The sequence below is a fragment of the Carya illinoinensis genome, chromosome 6 (genome assembly GCF_018687715.1).
Source record: "Carya illinoinensis cultivar Pawnee chromosome 6, C.illinoinensisPawnee_v1, whole genome shotgun sequence".
NCBI classification, from domain to species: Eukaryota; Viridiplantae; Streptophyta; class Magnoliopsida; order Fagales; family Juglandaceae; genus Carya; species Carya illinoinensis.
Genome location: NC_056757.1, coordinates 28,113,470 through 28,131,843, shown reverse-complemented (window position 1 = coordinate 28,131,843; position 18,374 = coordinate 28,113,470). Strand labels below are relative to the sequence as shown.

The 18,374-nt window shown below is 33.4% G+C and overlaps 3 protein-coding genes and 1 pseudogene across 6 annotated transcripts; 3 read left to right on the top strand and 1 right to left on the bottom strand.

Annotated features, from left to right (window-relative positions):
• The first annotated feature begins 3,237 nt into the window (after nucleotides 1-3,237).
• On the top strand, nucleotides 3,238-5,155 carry LOC122312463. The gene is made up of 2 exons (XM_043127072.1): nucleotides 3,238-3,506; nucleotides 3,601-5,155. The coding sequence occupies exon 2, from the start codon at nucleotides 3,629-3,631 to the stop codon at nucleotides 4,757-4,759; it is 1,131 nt and encodes a 376-aa protein (XP_042983006.1). The 5' UTR covers nucleotides 3,238-3,506; nucleotides 3,601-3,628; the 3' UTR covers nucleotides 4,760-5,155.
• Nucleotides 5,156-6,589: 1,434 nt separating this feature from the next.
• On the top strand, nucleotides 6,590-11,182 carry LOC122313479 (protein UXT homolog). 3 transcript variants are annotated; one of them, XM_043128538.1, is made up of 7 exons: nucleotides 6,590-6,794; nucleotides 8,244-8,342; nucleotides 8,784-8,813; nucleotides 9,223-9,324; nucleotides 9,929-10,036; nucleotides 10,615-10,669; nucleotides 10,985-11,182. In XM_043128538.1, exons 2-7 carry the CDS (start codon nucleotides 8,251-8,253, stop codon nucleotides 11,051-11,053), a joined length of 456 nt encoding a protein of 151 aa, XP_042984472.1. In that variant the 5' UTR covers nucleotides 6,590-6,794; nucleotides 8,244-8,250; the 3' UTR covers nucleotides 11,054-11,182. The 3 variants fall into 3 exon arrangements, with proteins under 3 accessions (XP_042984472.1, XP_042984471.1, XP_042984473.1); XM_043128537.1 differs by lacking the exon at nucleotides 6,590-6,794 and adding an exon at nucleotides 8,033-8,126; XM_043128539.1 differs by lacking the exon at nucleotides 6,590-6,794 and having other exon boundaries at nucleotides 8,238-8,342; nucleotides 9,104-9,324.
• Nucleotides 11,183-11,620: 438 nt separating this feature from the next.
• On the top strand, nucleotides 11,621-15,301 carry LOC122313478. Of its 2 annotated transcripts, none has more exons than XM_043128536.1 (2): nucleotides 11,621-12,436; nucleotides 13,692-15,301. In XM_043128536.1, exons 1-2 carry the CDS (start codon nucleotides 11,995-11,997, stop codon nucleotides 13,694-13,696), a joined length of 447 nt encoding a protein of 148 aa, XP_042984470.1. In that variant the 5' UTR covers nucleotides 11,621-11,994; the 3' UTR covers nucleotides 13,697-15,301. The 2 variants fall into 2 exon arrangements, with proteins under 2 accessions (XP_042984470.1, XP_042984469.1); XM_043128535.1 differs by lacking the exon at nucleotides 13,692-15,301 and adding an exon at nucleotides 12,739-12,953 and having other exon boundaries at nucleotides 11,995-12,436.
• On the bottom strand, nucleotides 13,606-14,936 carry LOC122313477 (annotated as a pseudogene).
• Nucleotides 15,302-18,374: the final 3,073 nt, after the last annotated feature.

The following is an 18,374-nucleotide window of genomic DNA, read 5'->3' as shown; positions in this document are numbered from 1 at the left end:
CCCTAGGGTTAAACGGCGCCGTTCCTTTTATTATTTTTTTCAACTACTGAGTCCTAAAACGACGCCGTTTCACTTAAGTTTAAGTTAAATGGTGCCGTTCCATAAGTGATGTTTTTAATGCACAGGATTTAAACGGCGCCGTTCCACTTAAATGAGTGAAACGACGCCGTTTAGATAAGTAATATTTTCAAAAAAAATATAAATAATATAGTCGGCCGGTTCAACGGTTTTTCTCTGGGCGAACCGCGAACCGAACCGGCCGACGTCGGTTTGACTTAAATCCTACCGCCGGCCGACCGGTTCTCTGACGGTTTCGGCCAGTTCCGTGTGGCGGCGGCCGGTCTGATCGGTTCCGACCGGTTTGTCGGTTTTTCTGTACAGCCCTACCTGCATGTACATTTTGATAAACCATTCTAAGAGTTTCTAACACTGTTTAGTACACAAGAGCCTAGTACAGAGATACAGCAGCTCTCCACTAGGATGAGATTGTCCAGCCCAGGGCCAGCACAGAGATGCAATGGACGAGGTTGTCAAATAAATTTATAAAAAAATAAAATTGTCTCGCGCTAAAGCTAAAATCATGCAAAAATTGACGGAACAAGAAATGATAATTTAAATCAATAGCGTGATCATTCCAATCATCAAGATCCCGCATTTACAACTGTATGACATTTCGACTTGTTAATTTTTAATTTTAAAATATTTTTATTTAATTTTTTTAAAATTTTTCTAGTAACATTACATACAGTTATAAAATGTGTAAGTACCGTATAATCGTTTTGAAAAAATATATAACCTATTATTAAATATATATATTTTTTTATATAAATTTCATATTTATTTATTTTTTTTAAGTTATTATACGACACTTAGATACTTACAACCGTAAATACCATTTTTCTAATAGATGTTATGAGATATTCTAAGTGTAGCCCTTAACTTCACAACTTTGCTTATGTTATTAATGTGCGTTTACTTACATACATATATATATATATATATATAACTTTTTGGATAATTATAGATACCGAAATTCAAGAAGGGAAATGCCAATGTGGTTGATGGGGTCATAAATTCAAAATTGCTTCCAATTGTTTCTCAATTTGTTTGTGTTAATCCTTTCAAGTCCATAGTGTGACCAAGTTGGTAACAGATCTCCATATGGATGTTTTTCTTTCCTTTCCTTTCCTTTCATTTCCTTTCCTTCACCCTGCATTCAGCGTGTTGGTCTCTATTACCACCCTTTTTGGTGAGTTGAAGAATGCTTTATCTGTTTGTTACTTGTTAGTTTCTGTTTCCTCTATGGTCATTTGTACTTAGAGAAATTATATTTGCACTGTGTAAGCGTGGTATATTTTTTTTTTTTAAATGAATAAATATGAGATCGACGTAAAAGATATTAATTTTGTAATAGTAAACTCTATTCTTTTTTAAAAAAAATATACGACACTTAATTACACAATTTATAACTATATCTAACATTAATGTTTTATTTTCATATGGCAACTAATGAGCTTGTATTGCTAGAACCATCAAATAATAAAATAACCAGGCCCTTACCCAACCACGTGTCATAATTTTTAAGTGGTTATTTATTTAAGTGATAACCATATAAATGATTTAAAACATATTACAAAAAAATATAAATAAAAATAAATAACAATGTTAATTTTTTATATGCAATAAAGTATAAACCTTACCAATTTAATAAGGTCCAATTTTTCTTAGTGGGAATTATGAAACGAAGTATGGAGACAGTCCTTGAATAGCTCTCGTACAAAGCCAATGAGATAGGGAATCTACGGATGGATTCCAGGGTAGGCCACCACCCCGCATTTATTTATTTATTTATTATTTCTAAAAAATTCATTTATCCTTAACTTTAAAAATATAAAATTATTTTTTAGTCCTAGACAATTTAAAATATATAACCCCTTAACTACCAAATAAAATAATCATTTTTTTTTTTGTTTAGAAAAATTTATAAAAGTTGCATTATTCTTGGCTTTTTTGTTATTTAAAATTTACCCAAAATCTTATGAAAACCTAAATCTAATACAAGAACTTAAAATACTTCAACATCTAACCCAAAATGTAATTATTTTGGATAATTATAATATTAATGAGACTCCAAAAATGAAATTTTAAATTTGATCCACAACTAACTACAAGATTACGGCTGTTTGGTTTTATAGATGGTCTCAACCCATCTTATTTTATCTCAACATCCAAACATCATTCAAACACAAGCATTTTTAATTTCATTTTTTTTTTAATTTTTTTCATCTAATTATTACTGAATCATTACAATTTTTCAAAGTTTCCAAACAAAATATAACAAATAATTTAACTTTTTAAAATCTCAAAACAAAAATTATATTCTAACAATATTTAAATTTTATAATATTTTTATTCAATTTTTTTTTCCTCATTTCTTAAAATCTCATAAAACATATTAATTCAAATCATTCACTACTATTCACAAATAATTTCACTATAATTCACATATTTCTTATCTCATCTGTGTAACAAATGAGACCTACACTGCCATAGGAAAATCAATATTCAACTTTGAGTGCTTTTTAGAGATTTTGAATGAGTTATGTATTTACAAGTTTTCCGGGTAAATACACTACTTATTATGAAGACATGTTACAGTTATAAAATAAAGTTAGAATATATATATATTTTTAATATTAACTAATGTAGTAAGTTTCTACGTCAAGATTCTAAGTATCAATACTTGCGAGAGTAATCTTATACAAAAAAATCTGCATACTTACATGATTGAATGTAATCCGTCATGATTTAATTTAATTAATTTGATTGCAAAATAAATATAATGTATTACGTTAAGCGTGATAATATATAACGAGTAATATTACATATAATTGTAAAGTGTGTAAATGCCGCATAGTCAGTTTGAAAAAAAAATGAGGTCTATTATTAAAAAAATTAATTTTTTATTTCACGTGAATTTTATATTTATTTATTTTTTAAAAATGATTGTGTGATTATATTCACGACTCTAAGTATCATTTCTAAATTGTTTGGAAGAAAAAGCAACACAATAAATTGTTATTTAAATTATTTTCTATAATCTTAGCAAACTATACACTAATTCGTGATAAATTGAGCTTACATTCAATAAGAAGATCATCGAATTTATCATGTCATGATAATTTCAATGAATTGTTTAGACATAAGCGAAGCCCATTTCAAGACCCAAGATCTCATCCATCCATGCAGATTTTTGGGGCCCCTGGAATTAACAGTTGACGCAAAAAATTAGTCTAATGAACCAAGATCTCGCACTCTCACTGCTCAGAAGTCAGAACGCCAAACGCCACACGCCTCGCATAAATTCTTTTCTTCCAAATCTCACCTGTGATTTTCCGCCATATGAAACCCGTTCTTGACATTCTTTTGGGCCTTCACTCTTCGTGACCTTGCCTTCCAACATGACCTGCCATCCATGATCATCGCCGCCAAACCCATATTTTCAGGTACTGTACCTTTGTAAATTGCGTGGCAGTCACTTTCTTTCACCGCTTTCACCTCCTCGGATCTTATTTTCATTATATGTACATTGCCATACAGAGCTAGCTATAACTCTTTCATATCGTTTATGTCTCTGGAAGTTGTTGAGTATTTTATGGAAACAAACTTGATGGAAATCGAAGTTTCTAGTGGAACATCCCCTAGAAATAGGTTGGATCACTTGAAAAAAGATGGATCCGAAGATACCCATTTGCGAAACCTCGAGATGGAATCGTCTGATGACGTTACTGGGTCTAATTACCAGTTCCGTTCAATGAATGCCCTGGAGATCTTGAGAGAATCCATTAGGATTCTCCGCTACAATTCGTCTGGATTGATAATGATCACCGCATTGCTCATTTGCCCCGTTGCTGCTGTACTTTTATCGAATGTGTTAGTGAATCGGTCCATTGTGAAGAGACTGACTGTCAGGCTTCTGTTGGTGGCCAAGTCCAGTGGACTGCCTCTTAGGCCTTTTGTCAAACAGTCGTGCCAACACTTCGCAGAGATGATTGTTTCATCCGTTACGTGCTTCCCTTTGTACATCACTCTGTCATTGTTATCAAAAGCTGCCGTGGTTTACTCCGTAGATTGTAGTTATTCGAGGAAAAAATTTGATGCGACCAAATTTTATGTGATCATTGCCAAGATTTGGAGGCGGCTACTTTTGACGTATGTGTGGGTGTGCATGTTGATTGTTGGTTGTGTCACATTGTTTTTTGTTCTACTTGATGTTGTGTGCAGTGCATTTGCTGTATTTAGGTTTTCACCGGATCTGATTGTCTATGCTGCTATGATGGCTGGGCTTGTTTTCTCTGTTATTTTTGCCAATGCAATCATTATATGCAACATTGCTATTGTGATCTCAGTGTTGGAGGATGTTTCGGGACCGCAGGCAATGCTGCGGTCTAGTGTGTTGATTAAGGGCCAGACTCAAGTGGGTCTTTTGATATTTCTTGGATCCACAATTGGGATGGCCTTTATTGAGGGATTGTTTGAGCACAGAGTGAAGACACTGAGCTATGGAGATGGGTCTTCAAGGATATGGGAAGGGCCTCTTTTAGTGATCATGTATTCCTTTGTGGTGCTCCTTGATTCTATGATGAGTGCAGTTTTCTACTTCAGCTGTAGATCTTCCAACATGGAAGCTTTGGACGGTGAAGGCCGCTCAATACTAGAAACAATGGTTGTTTCTTCTGAAAGGATGGTCATTCACTGATGTTTACCTATCTCAATAGGATACTTTTGATTGAATAACACGAGGAGCACCATGAAACAATTAGGATTTGCATTATCTCACCAGTGATGAGGAACAATATATTGGCTCATGGGTACATCTTCATAAAGAATACATATTGCAGGCATGAGCCTCTAGTGGTTCCCAATTCTTGGATGGATATTTGACTCAAATACATAAAGTTGCTTCTTGCTGATAACAAGGCATATGGATTGAAATAAGGCATCAAAAAGCTCTGTAATTCTACTGGAGCTATATTTTGTTGCAAAAAATATTGGAAATTTCGATCATATTGACTTCAAATGTATAATGGATATACTTCTGTCATTGTTGATGATACATAATTGTCTTCTAAATCAGTTAAACTTCATTTGTATAGACTACATATTCTTTTAGTATTGAAATGCCAAGCAAAAATCTTTTTAGCTATGGATAATTATTGTTTCTGGGGATTCATTTTTTAATTTTAGCTTACTTGATAATAGTATAATATCACTATTGCATATTGATCTTGTTAGAAAAAAAAAATTATGGCTTGTTTGAATGCTAAAGAAAAAATCTTTGGTCTAGGAGACTAGGATAATGAAGTGTAGAGACGGGTGAAAGAATTCCATGATATCTTGTTTTGTGCATTTGATGAAAATCTTCTCGTCAGATTTTTTTGAATGACTTGAAACCTCACCGAGACAGGGCATTTGTACTAATTCCGTGGAACATCCGTAATTGTTCTACACAATATATTAAACTGGTCAGGTCTTTATCATCTCTTTCCCTTTGAAAATCTAACTTTGCAAATTTTAGTGATGCACATTGCACGATTTGGGTGCCATCCCTTTGGTTTTTATCGTGTAAAGAAGAAACAGAGGAGATTAAGCTGTTTATTCACCACAACCGATTTCGTCAGTTCAGTTACTTGTCAACATGCATTCATTCTGTTTCCATTGGAAGCAAGTCAAACTCTTGATTCAAGTGTGAGTTCTTTAACTTTGTTTGAAAACTGTTTCTGCCACCTATAGCATGTCAAGATCCACTACTTTTTTCAACTTCTCATAAAGTTAAACATATTTCAAAATGAAAACACAAGAAAAATCATTTATGATTGATGATCTATATGAAAAATTGTTGAGAGGTTTTATCCTCAAAATGTCATCGAGCAGAAAAAAGATTATTTAAGGTTTCAATTATATTTTTATATGTTTAACGTGACAGAAAATTATCGAGATTTTACATAAAATTTAATAAACTAACTTATACACTTGAATGAAAGATGACATTTTAAAAGATCACTGATAATTTTTATGAAAAAATAAATTCTAAATATTTGATTACAAAAAAAAAATATTGGACAAATATTATTCTATGAAACATTATAATCATAAATCTGAAACATATCATTTGTGTTTTTAAAATTTTATTTTTACGTTTATGTTAAAAATTATCAAAATTTAATTTTATATATAATTATATCATTTTTTAATCACTTTTTTATTTTATATAAATGTGACACACGATAGAAAAGTTAGCATTCCTCAAAATAATTGTTGGTTTCATCATTGGAGATGACCTGAATACCCAAATATAGCATAATTAATGTGGTGCTAAATTGCAGAGGAAAAAAGCTACTTTGTTGCCCAAACCTTACCGCTCTAGTTGACTGCTTGGAAAATTTTTTTTTATAGATTAAGGAAGTGATTTTAAGTGTGTTGATGTATTTTTTATTTTTATTTTTTCAAAATATTTAAATATTTAAAAACAAAATAATGAGCGGCTGTGTAGCAGCGCTCGTTGCAAAGTATTATGATAGGCTTGCACTTTGTGCATTGGAGCGACGTATCGTTGAATTTAGGCAGGAAGACAAGATCAAACAATTGGAAGTACATGGATTTGTTTGAAGGAACCTAGACCTCCACAATGAAATATTTTATAACGAGCTTGTGGTAATCTCAGATATTAGCCACACTTTCCAGGCCTCTAGCCCCTGTCATCTTCTTTACAGTTCAGAAAGCACGCTGAGGAGGTGAGCAAAGTTAACATTGACAAAACTTTATGGATTACTCTCTCCTCTGCTTACCATACCATTCTGCATTTCATTTCAGATTTGGATTCCTTTTTACTGCCGATTTAGTCTGAATATCGGGTCCAAAACTTGTCTAACCTGATTTCGAGCCGCGTTATATACTTTCTGGATGAGGTGTTGGAACTTGTACCCGAGCTCTTAGATTTTACCCGTTTGATAAAATGCGTGAAAGAAATATTAGCAACCAACACTGGAGCAGGACACTTCCGTCTTACCTCCAAAAATTAGTTGACTTGTATTTTCATTATTTGGAAAGTAAAAAGATGTTAAGCTCAACACTTATGTTAACATTGCTGATAAATCAAATATAGTTGCAAAAGTGATTGCCATGCTTATAAAAAAAAAGAAAAAAACAAGTGACTGCAAATCATTTGGTTTTGGTATTTTTGAGTATTCACGAAGCAACTAAGGAAGTGAAGTGGGCATTATGCACTGAGTTAGTTGCTAGAACGTATGTACTCATTTTTCTCATGTTTCCAAAGTGGTTGATCCCCACTCCCCGCGTCTAATTATTGTTGGGTTGAAGTTAATGAGATGCGCTACTCCTGTGCATTTAAGAAAGAATATTGAAAATTGTGATATTATCTCATTTAAACACTATAAATATAAATATTTTTTAATTTTAAATACTTAATTTTTATCTAATCATTACTTAATTATTATATTTTTTTAAAATTTTAAATAAAATATAAAAAATAATTTAATTTTTTCAAATATTAAAATAAAAATAATATTTAAAAATTTATTTTCTAACATTATTTTAATTTTATAATATTTTCATTCAATTTTTAAAATTTTTTCTCTTTTCTTTTTTTTTTCAAATTTCATAAAATATTTTAACTCAAAATTATTTTTAATTAATTTAATCTATTTATAAACGATCTCAACTCATTTCTTCTTTAGTAACGATTCAAATCAGTCTAATTATAAAATGGTGATGCGGTCTTAAATATTTTTAATATAAATAATGTTAGATACAGATAATAATAAGTTGTATAAATAACATGTACTCATTTTAAAAAAGAATAGAGTTTAAGTTTGTTATTAAAAAATAAATTTTTAAGCAAATTTTATATTTATTTATTTTTTTAAAAAGAATAGGTGATTTGTAGATTTATGACTGTAAATATAATTTTTCTTTTAATATTATTATTTTTCTTTTAATATTTGCACGCGTATGCTAGGAGAAACGGAGCGTATATCTTCGCTATGTATTCGAAAGGAAAATGCCAGTCGAACTCCTCTTGCTTTGAGCATGCGTATTTGAGCATAGTCTCTCTCTCTCTCTCTCTCTCTCTCTCTCTCTCTCTCTTTCTGTCTCTCCGTCTCTCTCTCTCTCTGGTTCAGTGAGTTCTTGGGGAACCCTAACTTCACTGAAATATGTGACAGGACTGAAATGGACAGCTTCCGCCAGGAGAAAGTACAGAGATATGAGGAATTTGTTGACAAACGCTTGAAACCAGATCTTGTTCGGGCTATCGCCGAACGGTATGCGTTTTCTCTTATGCCTTTCTTATTTCAGTTGAAGTAATTCAAATTATATCTACCCGCGCCACTCCTTGGAGCAAAACAATGCTATTTGGGTGGGTATTGATACGTTTTTAAATTCGGAAAATATAATTGCAAAAAATATCTTATTCTTTCATATAGGAGATGTTATCTTGTTTCAGGCGGTATATGTGTTTGTTAATTTGATTCCTGACTTGAAACATGACATTCTGACTCATTCACTTGAGTTGGTCTAACTTGGTTTCATTATAATTTCAAAATTGAGAAGTTGAAGAAGAAAAAGTTTCTCAATGGCGAATCCCTATATATTGGGTAGTGCTCTGTTAATATGTTGATGGTGATATGAGAAGTGGGAAGAAGCACTGAATCTTTCAACAGAGTCATTTGTAGTTCACTTATTTTTATGTTCTTATTTTGCAGGGACAAAGTCTTTGAACAACAGAAAACTTTGTATCCTTTCCCTTTTTCCTTATATCTCGTTGTGTGTGTGTGATAGTAGCATATCAGACTCAAAAACTTTGTATCTTTTCTCTTTTTTCCCTTCCCCCTGTGCCTGTGTAGACTGTGTATGTGTGACAGGTAATATGACTTGCATGCCTGCAAGGGACTGGATCCATCACCAAGCAATCCATCCCTACTTTAATGGGGGAGGCATTGCCATTTGATCCAAGGGCCATTGGCTCATCCAATCACATTTCTTGTGGAATATAGTTTTTTTCCTATTTCCTTGACTTCCTTAGGTGCTGGGTCAGAATCATAATCTTTGTCATTCAGCTGAAACTACTTATTGGGAATAAACTCTACTTTGAATGCAAACCCAAGTTGTTGATGCTTGTTACTTGACTGTATGCACTTATAGCTCAGATTTGCGAAAGAACATAGAGAATCTGGAGAAAAATAGCGTAACCAGTCTTAGGACAATGGTCAATCTTGGCTCTGAAGTATACATGCAAGCTGACGTGTAAGTTTCTGCTTTCACGCATATACATGTATTTCCATGTATGATGCATACAATCTGTATCTGCCATGTATTTTTCTTTATTTTTCTTCTCCTGTTTCATGATGGTAATAAGTTTGGTAATCACCATCATCATGGATTGTGTTGAAAAAGCATTTGCATATTATGTAGGGATGGATCAACAGGACATAGTTCTGGCTTGTGAATTGAATGAATTATTTCAAAATTGGGGTTTTAAATACCTGTATAGTGCATAGAATTTGCATTTGCCATGTTAAGTGTTTAAAGATTTCAAAAGCATGAAATCCTAGGGCAAATGAAATAATTAGTTAGTCTTTTATTTTTGTTCTTTTTTGGTGTGTGTGTGTTGGGGAGAGGGTGAATGTGTGAGAGAACATTGCCACTTTCAAAACTCTATCCTTGATATTATAAGTATTTATGTATTGTTTTAGGATGAGGACGATCACTTTGAACTAAACTTTGCATTGAAATGGCTGTGGCAGTTTTGAGTGGATTAAATAGTTTCTAACTACATTTTCTGCTGTTTTTAGCCTGATACTGCTCTTTTGTTTTTCTTGGTTTGGGGCTGGTTTCTACATGTTGACAGGCCAGATACACGGCACATATTTGTGGATATTGGACTTGGATTCCATGTGGAGTTCACCTGGTCTGAAGCTTTAAATTTCATATCACTGAGGGAAGAAAAGTTAGCTAGGTATACTGTATATATTTTATAAAAAAGTGGTGCTTGTATAATTTGTTTCTGTTCCCTCCTTGTAAACCCTTATGCATGGTTTGTTTATTTGTTTTAACTAATTTTGAAAAGGACTAACATACTACTTGAGGTCTATTGGTTGTCGCTATATTCAGTGTCAATATAAGTAACACTTTAAACCTACTACAGAAATGCTCCTCAATTTTTTGGTCTGGTTCTGGAAATTTGTTTTTGCATGCATCAAGTTTTGTCAACCACCACTAAGTTTGAGATTCTAACATTAATGGTGGCAAAAGGAGTTGGATGCATACGGTTCACTGAGTCTGATACATGCATTCCAACCCTTAATAGAATTTGATGTTTACGGTCTTCACCAATATGGTAGTCCATCATTTACTGAATGTCCCACATGTCATCAATTACACTAGAGGAGTCTACTTAAGCTAATAGCTTGGTGGGTATATTTTCTTTCACTTCTTTTATTTTTTCCTAATAGCTTGGTTGGTATATTTAAGCTTCTTTTCTATTTTGGGTAAATTACATTTGAACGCAATATAATACTGGAATCCATTATGCAGGCAAATAGAGGAGTATACTCGCTTAATTGCATCTATTAAAGCCCATATAAAGCTGGTATGTTCATTTATGAGAATGGCTTTTCGTTTCTTCATTTATGCATTTTCTCTATTTGTGTGGTCTTTCAAATTCTATTAGTTACAAAATGAAGATAAGAAGTGTAGTAGTAGGCAATATTTGATACATAGTGATTAAGAAAAAATGTGAAGCAAGGGCAGAGTAGCGTTCTTGATGCTTTGGATCTTAGATTCTTTATGATTAAGACATATTTATGATGATAGTTTATGATTTAGTTTCCCCTCGAGGAACAAGTTGTTGTTTTTTCTTTCTTCTGGCATATAAGAATCAATCAATTTATTTAATTGCATGCAGGTTTGTGAAGGGATTCGGGAGCTGCTTCAACTTCCCGCAGATGGGTCTTTACAAGGGCCCGTTTTTTAACAGTTGACGTGAATGTGTATACCTTGGTTACTTTTGTTACATAAACTCATTTTATGAATAAAAAACAGAAAGCAAGGAAGTGAAAACAGATAATTATTTGTCAATGCAACATGTTGGTTCAGTAGTTAATCTTTTTCTTTGTATGCCCACATCACTTGGACTGATTGTCTTTCCCTAGAAAGTTTGGTCAGAAGAACTTAGATATATGAATAATCTTTCCAACGCTTTGAATGTTCATGTACAGAATTCCTTCTAAGTTGAAGGGAAACTGGACGAAAATTACACAGTAAATTAAATATGAAGGCATGGGCCGATCTAGCCATGCCCAAATCCAAGTTCGTTTCACTTGGTTAACTTTAGACTCCGAAGAAATTAATCGGCTCATGCCCAGGTTGAATTCGGCTGCACTTTGGCCCATCTTTTACCTTGCAATTCCCTGAAGATCTTTGTCCTAGCGTTTCGAAGCTTCTTGATGAGGCATTGGAGTGCCTCTGTTACACGCCGACAGAAGAGGTGATGAGAGGGATCTGTGTTCTATCGGGGAGAAGAGAAACCCAAGTCTGGAGTTGTAGCAGATAAGGGGCTGAGAAGGGAAATAAACATTGGGCTCATGAATCCATGATAGCTGGTGGGCCATGGGTTATGAGTACTCATTTACTTTAGTTATTCATTTTTGCTTTCCTAGTGGAATACTTACGTCGGCCTTGGGCCCAGTTGTAATAAGGGCACTATAGTATTTTAGTTTACTAGTTATATCGGGAAATTATCTAGAATATTCTGAGATTTGATCTTTTATTTTCCTTGCGGAGGAATCTCCCCTCAGTTATATTTTCAATTCAATGCAGAAATTATAGTTTCCGTCCATTCAATCTACCTCCATTTCACTCTATACTACCTCCATTCAAGTGGTATCCACAGCCCCTTTACTGCCCTCATTTTCAATGGCTGAAGGCATACTCCTCCAAGATTTATACGAAGACTTTCATTCCTTCAAGAAAACCACTGAAAACCACATGCAAAATACCGAATCCCAGTTTCACACCATCAGAGTGGAGATACAAGCAATGAGGAGGCAAATGGAGGCTATGATGCAGGAATTTTCCTCCCTGGCGTCAGATATGGACAAAGAAATTAATGCAATATCAGCTGGACCTAGCAACCAAGGAGAGAACAGTAGGCAACAACAGCTCATCACCTCTAATATCTTTGATGGGGGACGGGATTTACTTGACCCATACCATGGAATCTTCAAGGTTTTCAAGCAATCCTTCATGGAGTGGCAAGATCTAATTGCGCGGGAAGAAGAAGAAAGTGCAGTAGAGATGGAAGAGACAGTGGCGGTGCCCCTTCCAACCGTACCCATCAATGTTGAAAATCTGAGAGGTAAAAATTCTGTCGCTCCTCTTGTGCTTGATGTATTGCCGCTGAGAGGTGTGTTTGAGCCGTTTGATAGAGGAAGGGGGCCCTTTGATATATTGCTTGGTTCTATTTGTTCACGAACTTGTCAGTTTCCTCTCGACATGAAGGGGGTTCATCTATCCAGAAAGTTATTGAATATTCTATTTCTCTCTTTTATCATCTTCTTCCTTTCTTCAATGGAGGTGCTCCCCTCGAAGTGAGCAATTTTTTTGTATTTCCCTTTTTAAGTAATTGAGGTGTGTTACAGCTTCTCATATTATTTGTACGCTTTGAAAGAGAAATTCTCTCGCTACATGCAGCAGCCAAGCCTGAATCGATGTTGGTGGGAGAGTTGAGTTTGACCCATAAGAAATATTGCTAATTATATACAATATAAATAATTAATACTGTTTTCCATTATCTTTTAAATTTTTGAGAGAAATGGTGATTTAAAAGATTCTGTTCTTTTTTTTGGTGAAAATAAAGACTGTTCTTGGAACTTCTTCTTTTGGTGCAATGCTCTTTACCATTTGACACTTTGATCTTTGTAAAAGGGTGAAAGGGGGATTCCTTCTTCGTGAGGATTTCATGGATGCAACGTTTTACACCAAACTGATTTCCTTTTCAACTTTTCTGATGGCACCATCAATGGAAATTTATGCTTCTCTTGGCATGATAATAATAAGATAATGCTACTGGGACCGATCATCAACCGATGCAGTATTTTTTTTTTAAATATTTTTTAACACTTTTAATTTTTTTTTTTTTTTTACAAAAAATACATAAATTTACTAATATATTCACTTTCTCAATCACTAAAGCAAAATAAATAAATAGAATCAATCAAACTATCGGCAAATTATCGGTTAAATAAGCATTTCCCTAATAATAATTACGTCTTTCTAGGAGCCGTAGATGTTTTTTGTCCTTGTTCTTTGTAATTTTACTTCAGCAGAATCCTGGTGGATTTGAAATGTTGCCGAAAATGTTTTCTCAAATGGTTCTTATAAAGAACAAACAGCAAAGCTGGGGATATTCCCTTCTCGTTTCTGTTTTTTGTACCTACCCTTCCTTCCCTTGTGAATCTATGGTTTTGAATGTTGTCAAAGCTGCATGCAGACACATGAAACTACGTACGTACGTACAGCAATCCATGCGTAATCCTTGTATCTCAATCATGTTAAAAATCAGATTTAATAAATTAGTACACTGTTTCAGTACCCTTTGATGCATAATGCAGATTAATAAATCCAGCCTAAGATGCTATTGACTTCTAAATGAATAGAGGAGCATTCTCTCATATAAAGCATATAGGAGGAAGATTGAGTGAGCTCCAAAGATACGGTTCACCAGTTTCTGTGATCAAAGATGAGGAGGAGGAAGATGATGAAGAAGAAAAAGAAGGGGGGCCTATTTCCATTGACTTTTGTCGGCTCCCAACCTGTTCTTGCACCTCCATATGAAGATTTTCTTCAGTTTCTATTTTATCTTCTCTAGTATTACCATTATTTCTGAGGTTACTGTGGTGGGATAATTGTTCAGACCTCTCTGTTATAGTTGCTACCAGCCCTGATTGCTTCAGCCTTAAACATTCTGGAATCCCATTGAAGGCATAAAGAGAAGCTGAGAACTTGCGTTCAAACATCAACCTCTTCATAGTTTCTCCAAGCATTGAAGTTTCATCCCCATGATTCTCCTGCTCCATTGGTTTCACCATTTCCTCTGCTATCTCAAAAGTTGAGCAATAACAATTAGATCCCACTTCATCCACAAACTGCAGATCTGTAAGAGCCATATCAAAATCTTCTCTTTCTTCCTCCTTCCCTTCATCATGACTCTTTCCATCAACATTGGTGCACTTGTTATTATCCACCATATCCAATGCTCTTACACAATCCTCTTCCAATCCAGAAAAACTTGATGCAAAACTTTGGGCAATGTTTTCGCTAGTAGTTATAGAACTAGCCCCACTACTTTCATAAAAGGTGCGATCTTCAAGCACATTGAAGAAATTATCGAAGTGGTGGTCTTTTACTTCTGTTTCCTGCTCCTGAAAGTCAGCAGGCAAAGAAGTTGTTGCTGTTGCAGAAGCAATTTGCCTAGCTTTTAGCCTAAGCAAGAGAAGATTGGTGATCTTTGAGGGAAGAGCTGGGGCTGAGTGAAGGCTTGAAGAACAGGGCCAAAAGTTTGTGCGAGTGTTGGCCCCACGAAGCAAGCAAGCTGCCTCATCATAGGCTCTTGCAGCCTCCTCAGCAGTGTCATAAGTTCCCAGCCATACTCTTATCTTCTGGATTATGTCCTTTATCTCGGCCACCTACTGCCCGGAAGGCCGCTGGCGCACCCCAATGTATCGCTTCCTGTTCCTCCGAGATCCACACAGTGCTGCTACTGCAGCAGCATCTTCCATCATCTGCTCTAAACCCATGTTCCTATCACTGTTTTCTTCCTCTTCTTCCCAATCACTTCCCTTTCTCTTTCTCACCATATTCTTCTTTTAATCTTCTACCATTCATTCCATTTCTGTCTTTTGTATGACGGTTGAAGTTGGTGGGCTCATTATAGGAAAAGGCTCTTCTACAAGGTTGTTTAAGTTTCTGTTATGTTTTGATATGTATATATAGGAGTGAGGAGATGCCATGGAATAAGAGGAGGTTTGAGATGGCCTTGTAGTTATGTCTTTGTTCATAGCTAAGTTCGGCTTTCTTATTAAAAGTTGATTCTCCCTTTACTGCTTGAGGAGAGTTCAAAGTAGTGCATGCAGCCTGTACATTTTTTTCCCTCTTTTGACCAAGTCATTCATTGTTATGTATGCAATCTAGAAAGTCTAAAAGTATTACAGTCAGTGAGCTATTAATAATCCATACGTAACACTAAAACTCATGCAGGTACCTTTTATTTTTGGTCAATCTCCAAAATTCCATTTGCAAGTTTGTTTATTGTGATTTAATAACATTTGACTCATGTTTAAATGCTATACAAGCAAAACACAAGTAATTGTCAAGAGTTTGATGGCCTAATAACATATGATCCAGTTCTTCAAATAGAAAACCTTGGTTCAAAACTCCCATCCCGTTTAAAAAAAAAAAAAAAAAAAATAGAGAGAGAGCAAAACATAAGCCAAAAGTTGAATCGACACTTTTTGTAAAGAGGATTTAATACTTTTTTCATTTGGCTTGACCAACCCAAACTCTACCAATATTAATCCCTATCAACTAACCTCTTTATCCTTTTATTTTGTGTGATTTCTCGAGGTTCAAAACCTTGCTTATTACAATATGTTCTAAGATCTTTATGTAATTTTTTAAAAGAAAAATGAAAAGAGTAATGTCAGAGACACAAGTCTTTGTATATATGGAGCCTCACACGAATAATATATTTACCATTTATGTGAACAGTAGAATATTGTTAGCATTGGGAATCAGTGTCCGAATCACTTGTAAAAGAAAAAGATAAATGAAAAGAATGGGATGAGAGTGATGTTAGGTTTTGGATTTGAGCACAAGACTCTTTTAAAACAAAAGTCAAGAAACATTGGTGAGATCAATAGCATGAAAGAGACATAATGGACAATTGTAGTTGTATTTGCAGGGAGAGAAACAGTTAACCGCTCATGATTTTAATCAATCTTCGTTACTAACAACAGAAACAAGATCTGTTGCCCCCAAAATTAATAATTAAAAAAAATAGTGGGAACCCATTAAAATTAGGAAAATACACTAGCTACGAATATATTACACAAAAACAATAATGTGATTTGATGTGATTCGTCAGATTATAGTAGTCTCATTTTATTTATTTAATTTTTTCTATATATAAATTCGTAACATCATGATCAATATTTAAGAATATGATAAATCTATCTCTCCATTTTAATTACCTAAAATAGATTCTATCCATTTAGTGTAAAATATAAGATATTTTGATTATTTCACGTTATATTTTACACAAAATGCATGAGGAAGCTATTGATCAATATTTCACTTTAAATATTTGCCTCTAAATTAGAATTTGGATGCATGACATCCAATTAAATAGGATTTATTTTAATAAAGTAAAATTCACTTTAAAAAGCTAAATATTATGCATAAGTACTCGCATAATAATGGGGGAAAGTTTGCAAGGTAAAAATCAAAAGAAGAGAGGGAGCTGTACCTGAATGCTCGTAATATTGCCGTTTGCGATTTTTCTCGTGCTTGTTTGTTTGGCTTTAATCTTTGAAATTACCTCCCTTATTATTAACTCTAGCTTGTTCAGTTGTTCTTCTTTATGATCTTGTTAAAATTACCGCCCATTAATTCATCTTCTGGTAATAATAATAAAAAGAAAAAATCTATTTATTATTATTTTTTTTCATTTTCTCATCATTCCGTAATGATAAAATTTATTCTTTACCCAATAAAAATAATAAAATTTGTTAATTTTTATTCATGCGACGATGATTTTAACGGTGAAGTCAGTACTAGCACGTCGCACACCTGCGCTTTACACGGGAAAATGTTAATTTTAAATTCTATTATATCTTTAGTTTTGATTGTAATCTTATTGTGATTTAAGTTGTTTGAATGTGGCTTTTTTTAGAATTCCATAATCTTTCCACGTATTTTAAATTTATGGTAATTTATTCTAAAAGAAATATCATATAAAAGAAAGAAGACAGAAATATCATAGATGAAAGAATTTTAAGGTTTAATAACCTTTAAAATTCTTTTAAATTTATAACCTTTAAATTTAAAATTATGTTAAAATTATTTTAAATCTTTGGTTCAATAGGAAAAAAAAAAGACCTATTACTTTGAAAATTATATTGTTATAGATTAGAGGCCATTGAATATGAATTGAGATCTAAAAGCTAGGTTTGAATACAAAGATGGTTTCAATTCATTTTATCTCGTCATTATAATTTTTTCAAATTCTTATATAAAATATAATAAACAATTCAATATTTTTCAAATCTCAAAATAATAATAATATTAAAAAATAATATTATTCTAATAATATTTTATTTAATTTTCAACTATCATCTAAAACTATCTCTTCTCACTGTCCAAATCTCTCCTTAACTAGCTTGAAATTACAGCCAAGCCAAATCTTTAACAGAATATAATATATTGGATAAGGTTTTCTCCAAACTGGGTTGGAATAAATTTCCTCCAACCCATCTATAAAAATGACATGCGTCCTTTGAACATGTGACAACACATACTTTTTTAAAAGTCCAACATGTGCCCGTTCATCTAAAATGTGTTGCTCACATACTCAAGCTACACATGACAATGTTTATATTGTCTAACTTAGTTTAGAGGAAAACTTTGTCCTAATATGTTTCGATGATTCGAAGATTTGTTCACGCCAACCTAACAAAATACACTTCCATCCTCTAATGAGCATGTGTTTTTGCACTTTGCATTTTGGATTATTAAAAAAAACTGTTACAGACACAAAAGAATATTAAAAATAAATAAACTTATAAACTGACATGGTTTTATGTGATTTGTTAAATCTATTTTACAATAAAAATAACTTTATAATTTGACATACAATATTAAGCCACGTCAGTTTGTAAGTTTATTTTTATGAAATCCTTTTATTATAAAAATGGTCACATTACACATTTAATTACGGTTGATTTTCAAATAGTACCATTCCTTAAGATATGCTCAAGATTATTTCACATAACACCGGTGGTGAAATCAGAATTTTACTTCAATGGGTGGAAACCTAACTATACAAAGACGAACCCCTAAAATTTGGTATTTTAGGGCAGTTATGTAAAATTTGAATTTCAAATAAGATAAAAACTTTTGCAGTATTTATGAAATGACACTATTACATTAGTAGATTGTAAAATGGCTTGAAAAATGTTGTATGAATGTGATGTTGCCTCTAGCAACAAACCCAACCTCCCAAGCAGGTTCATCACCCT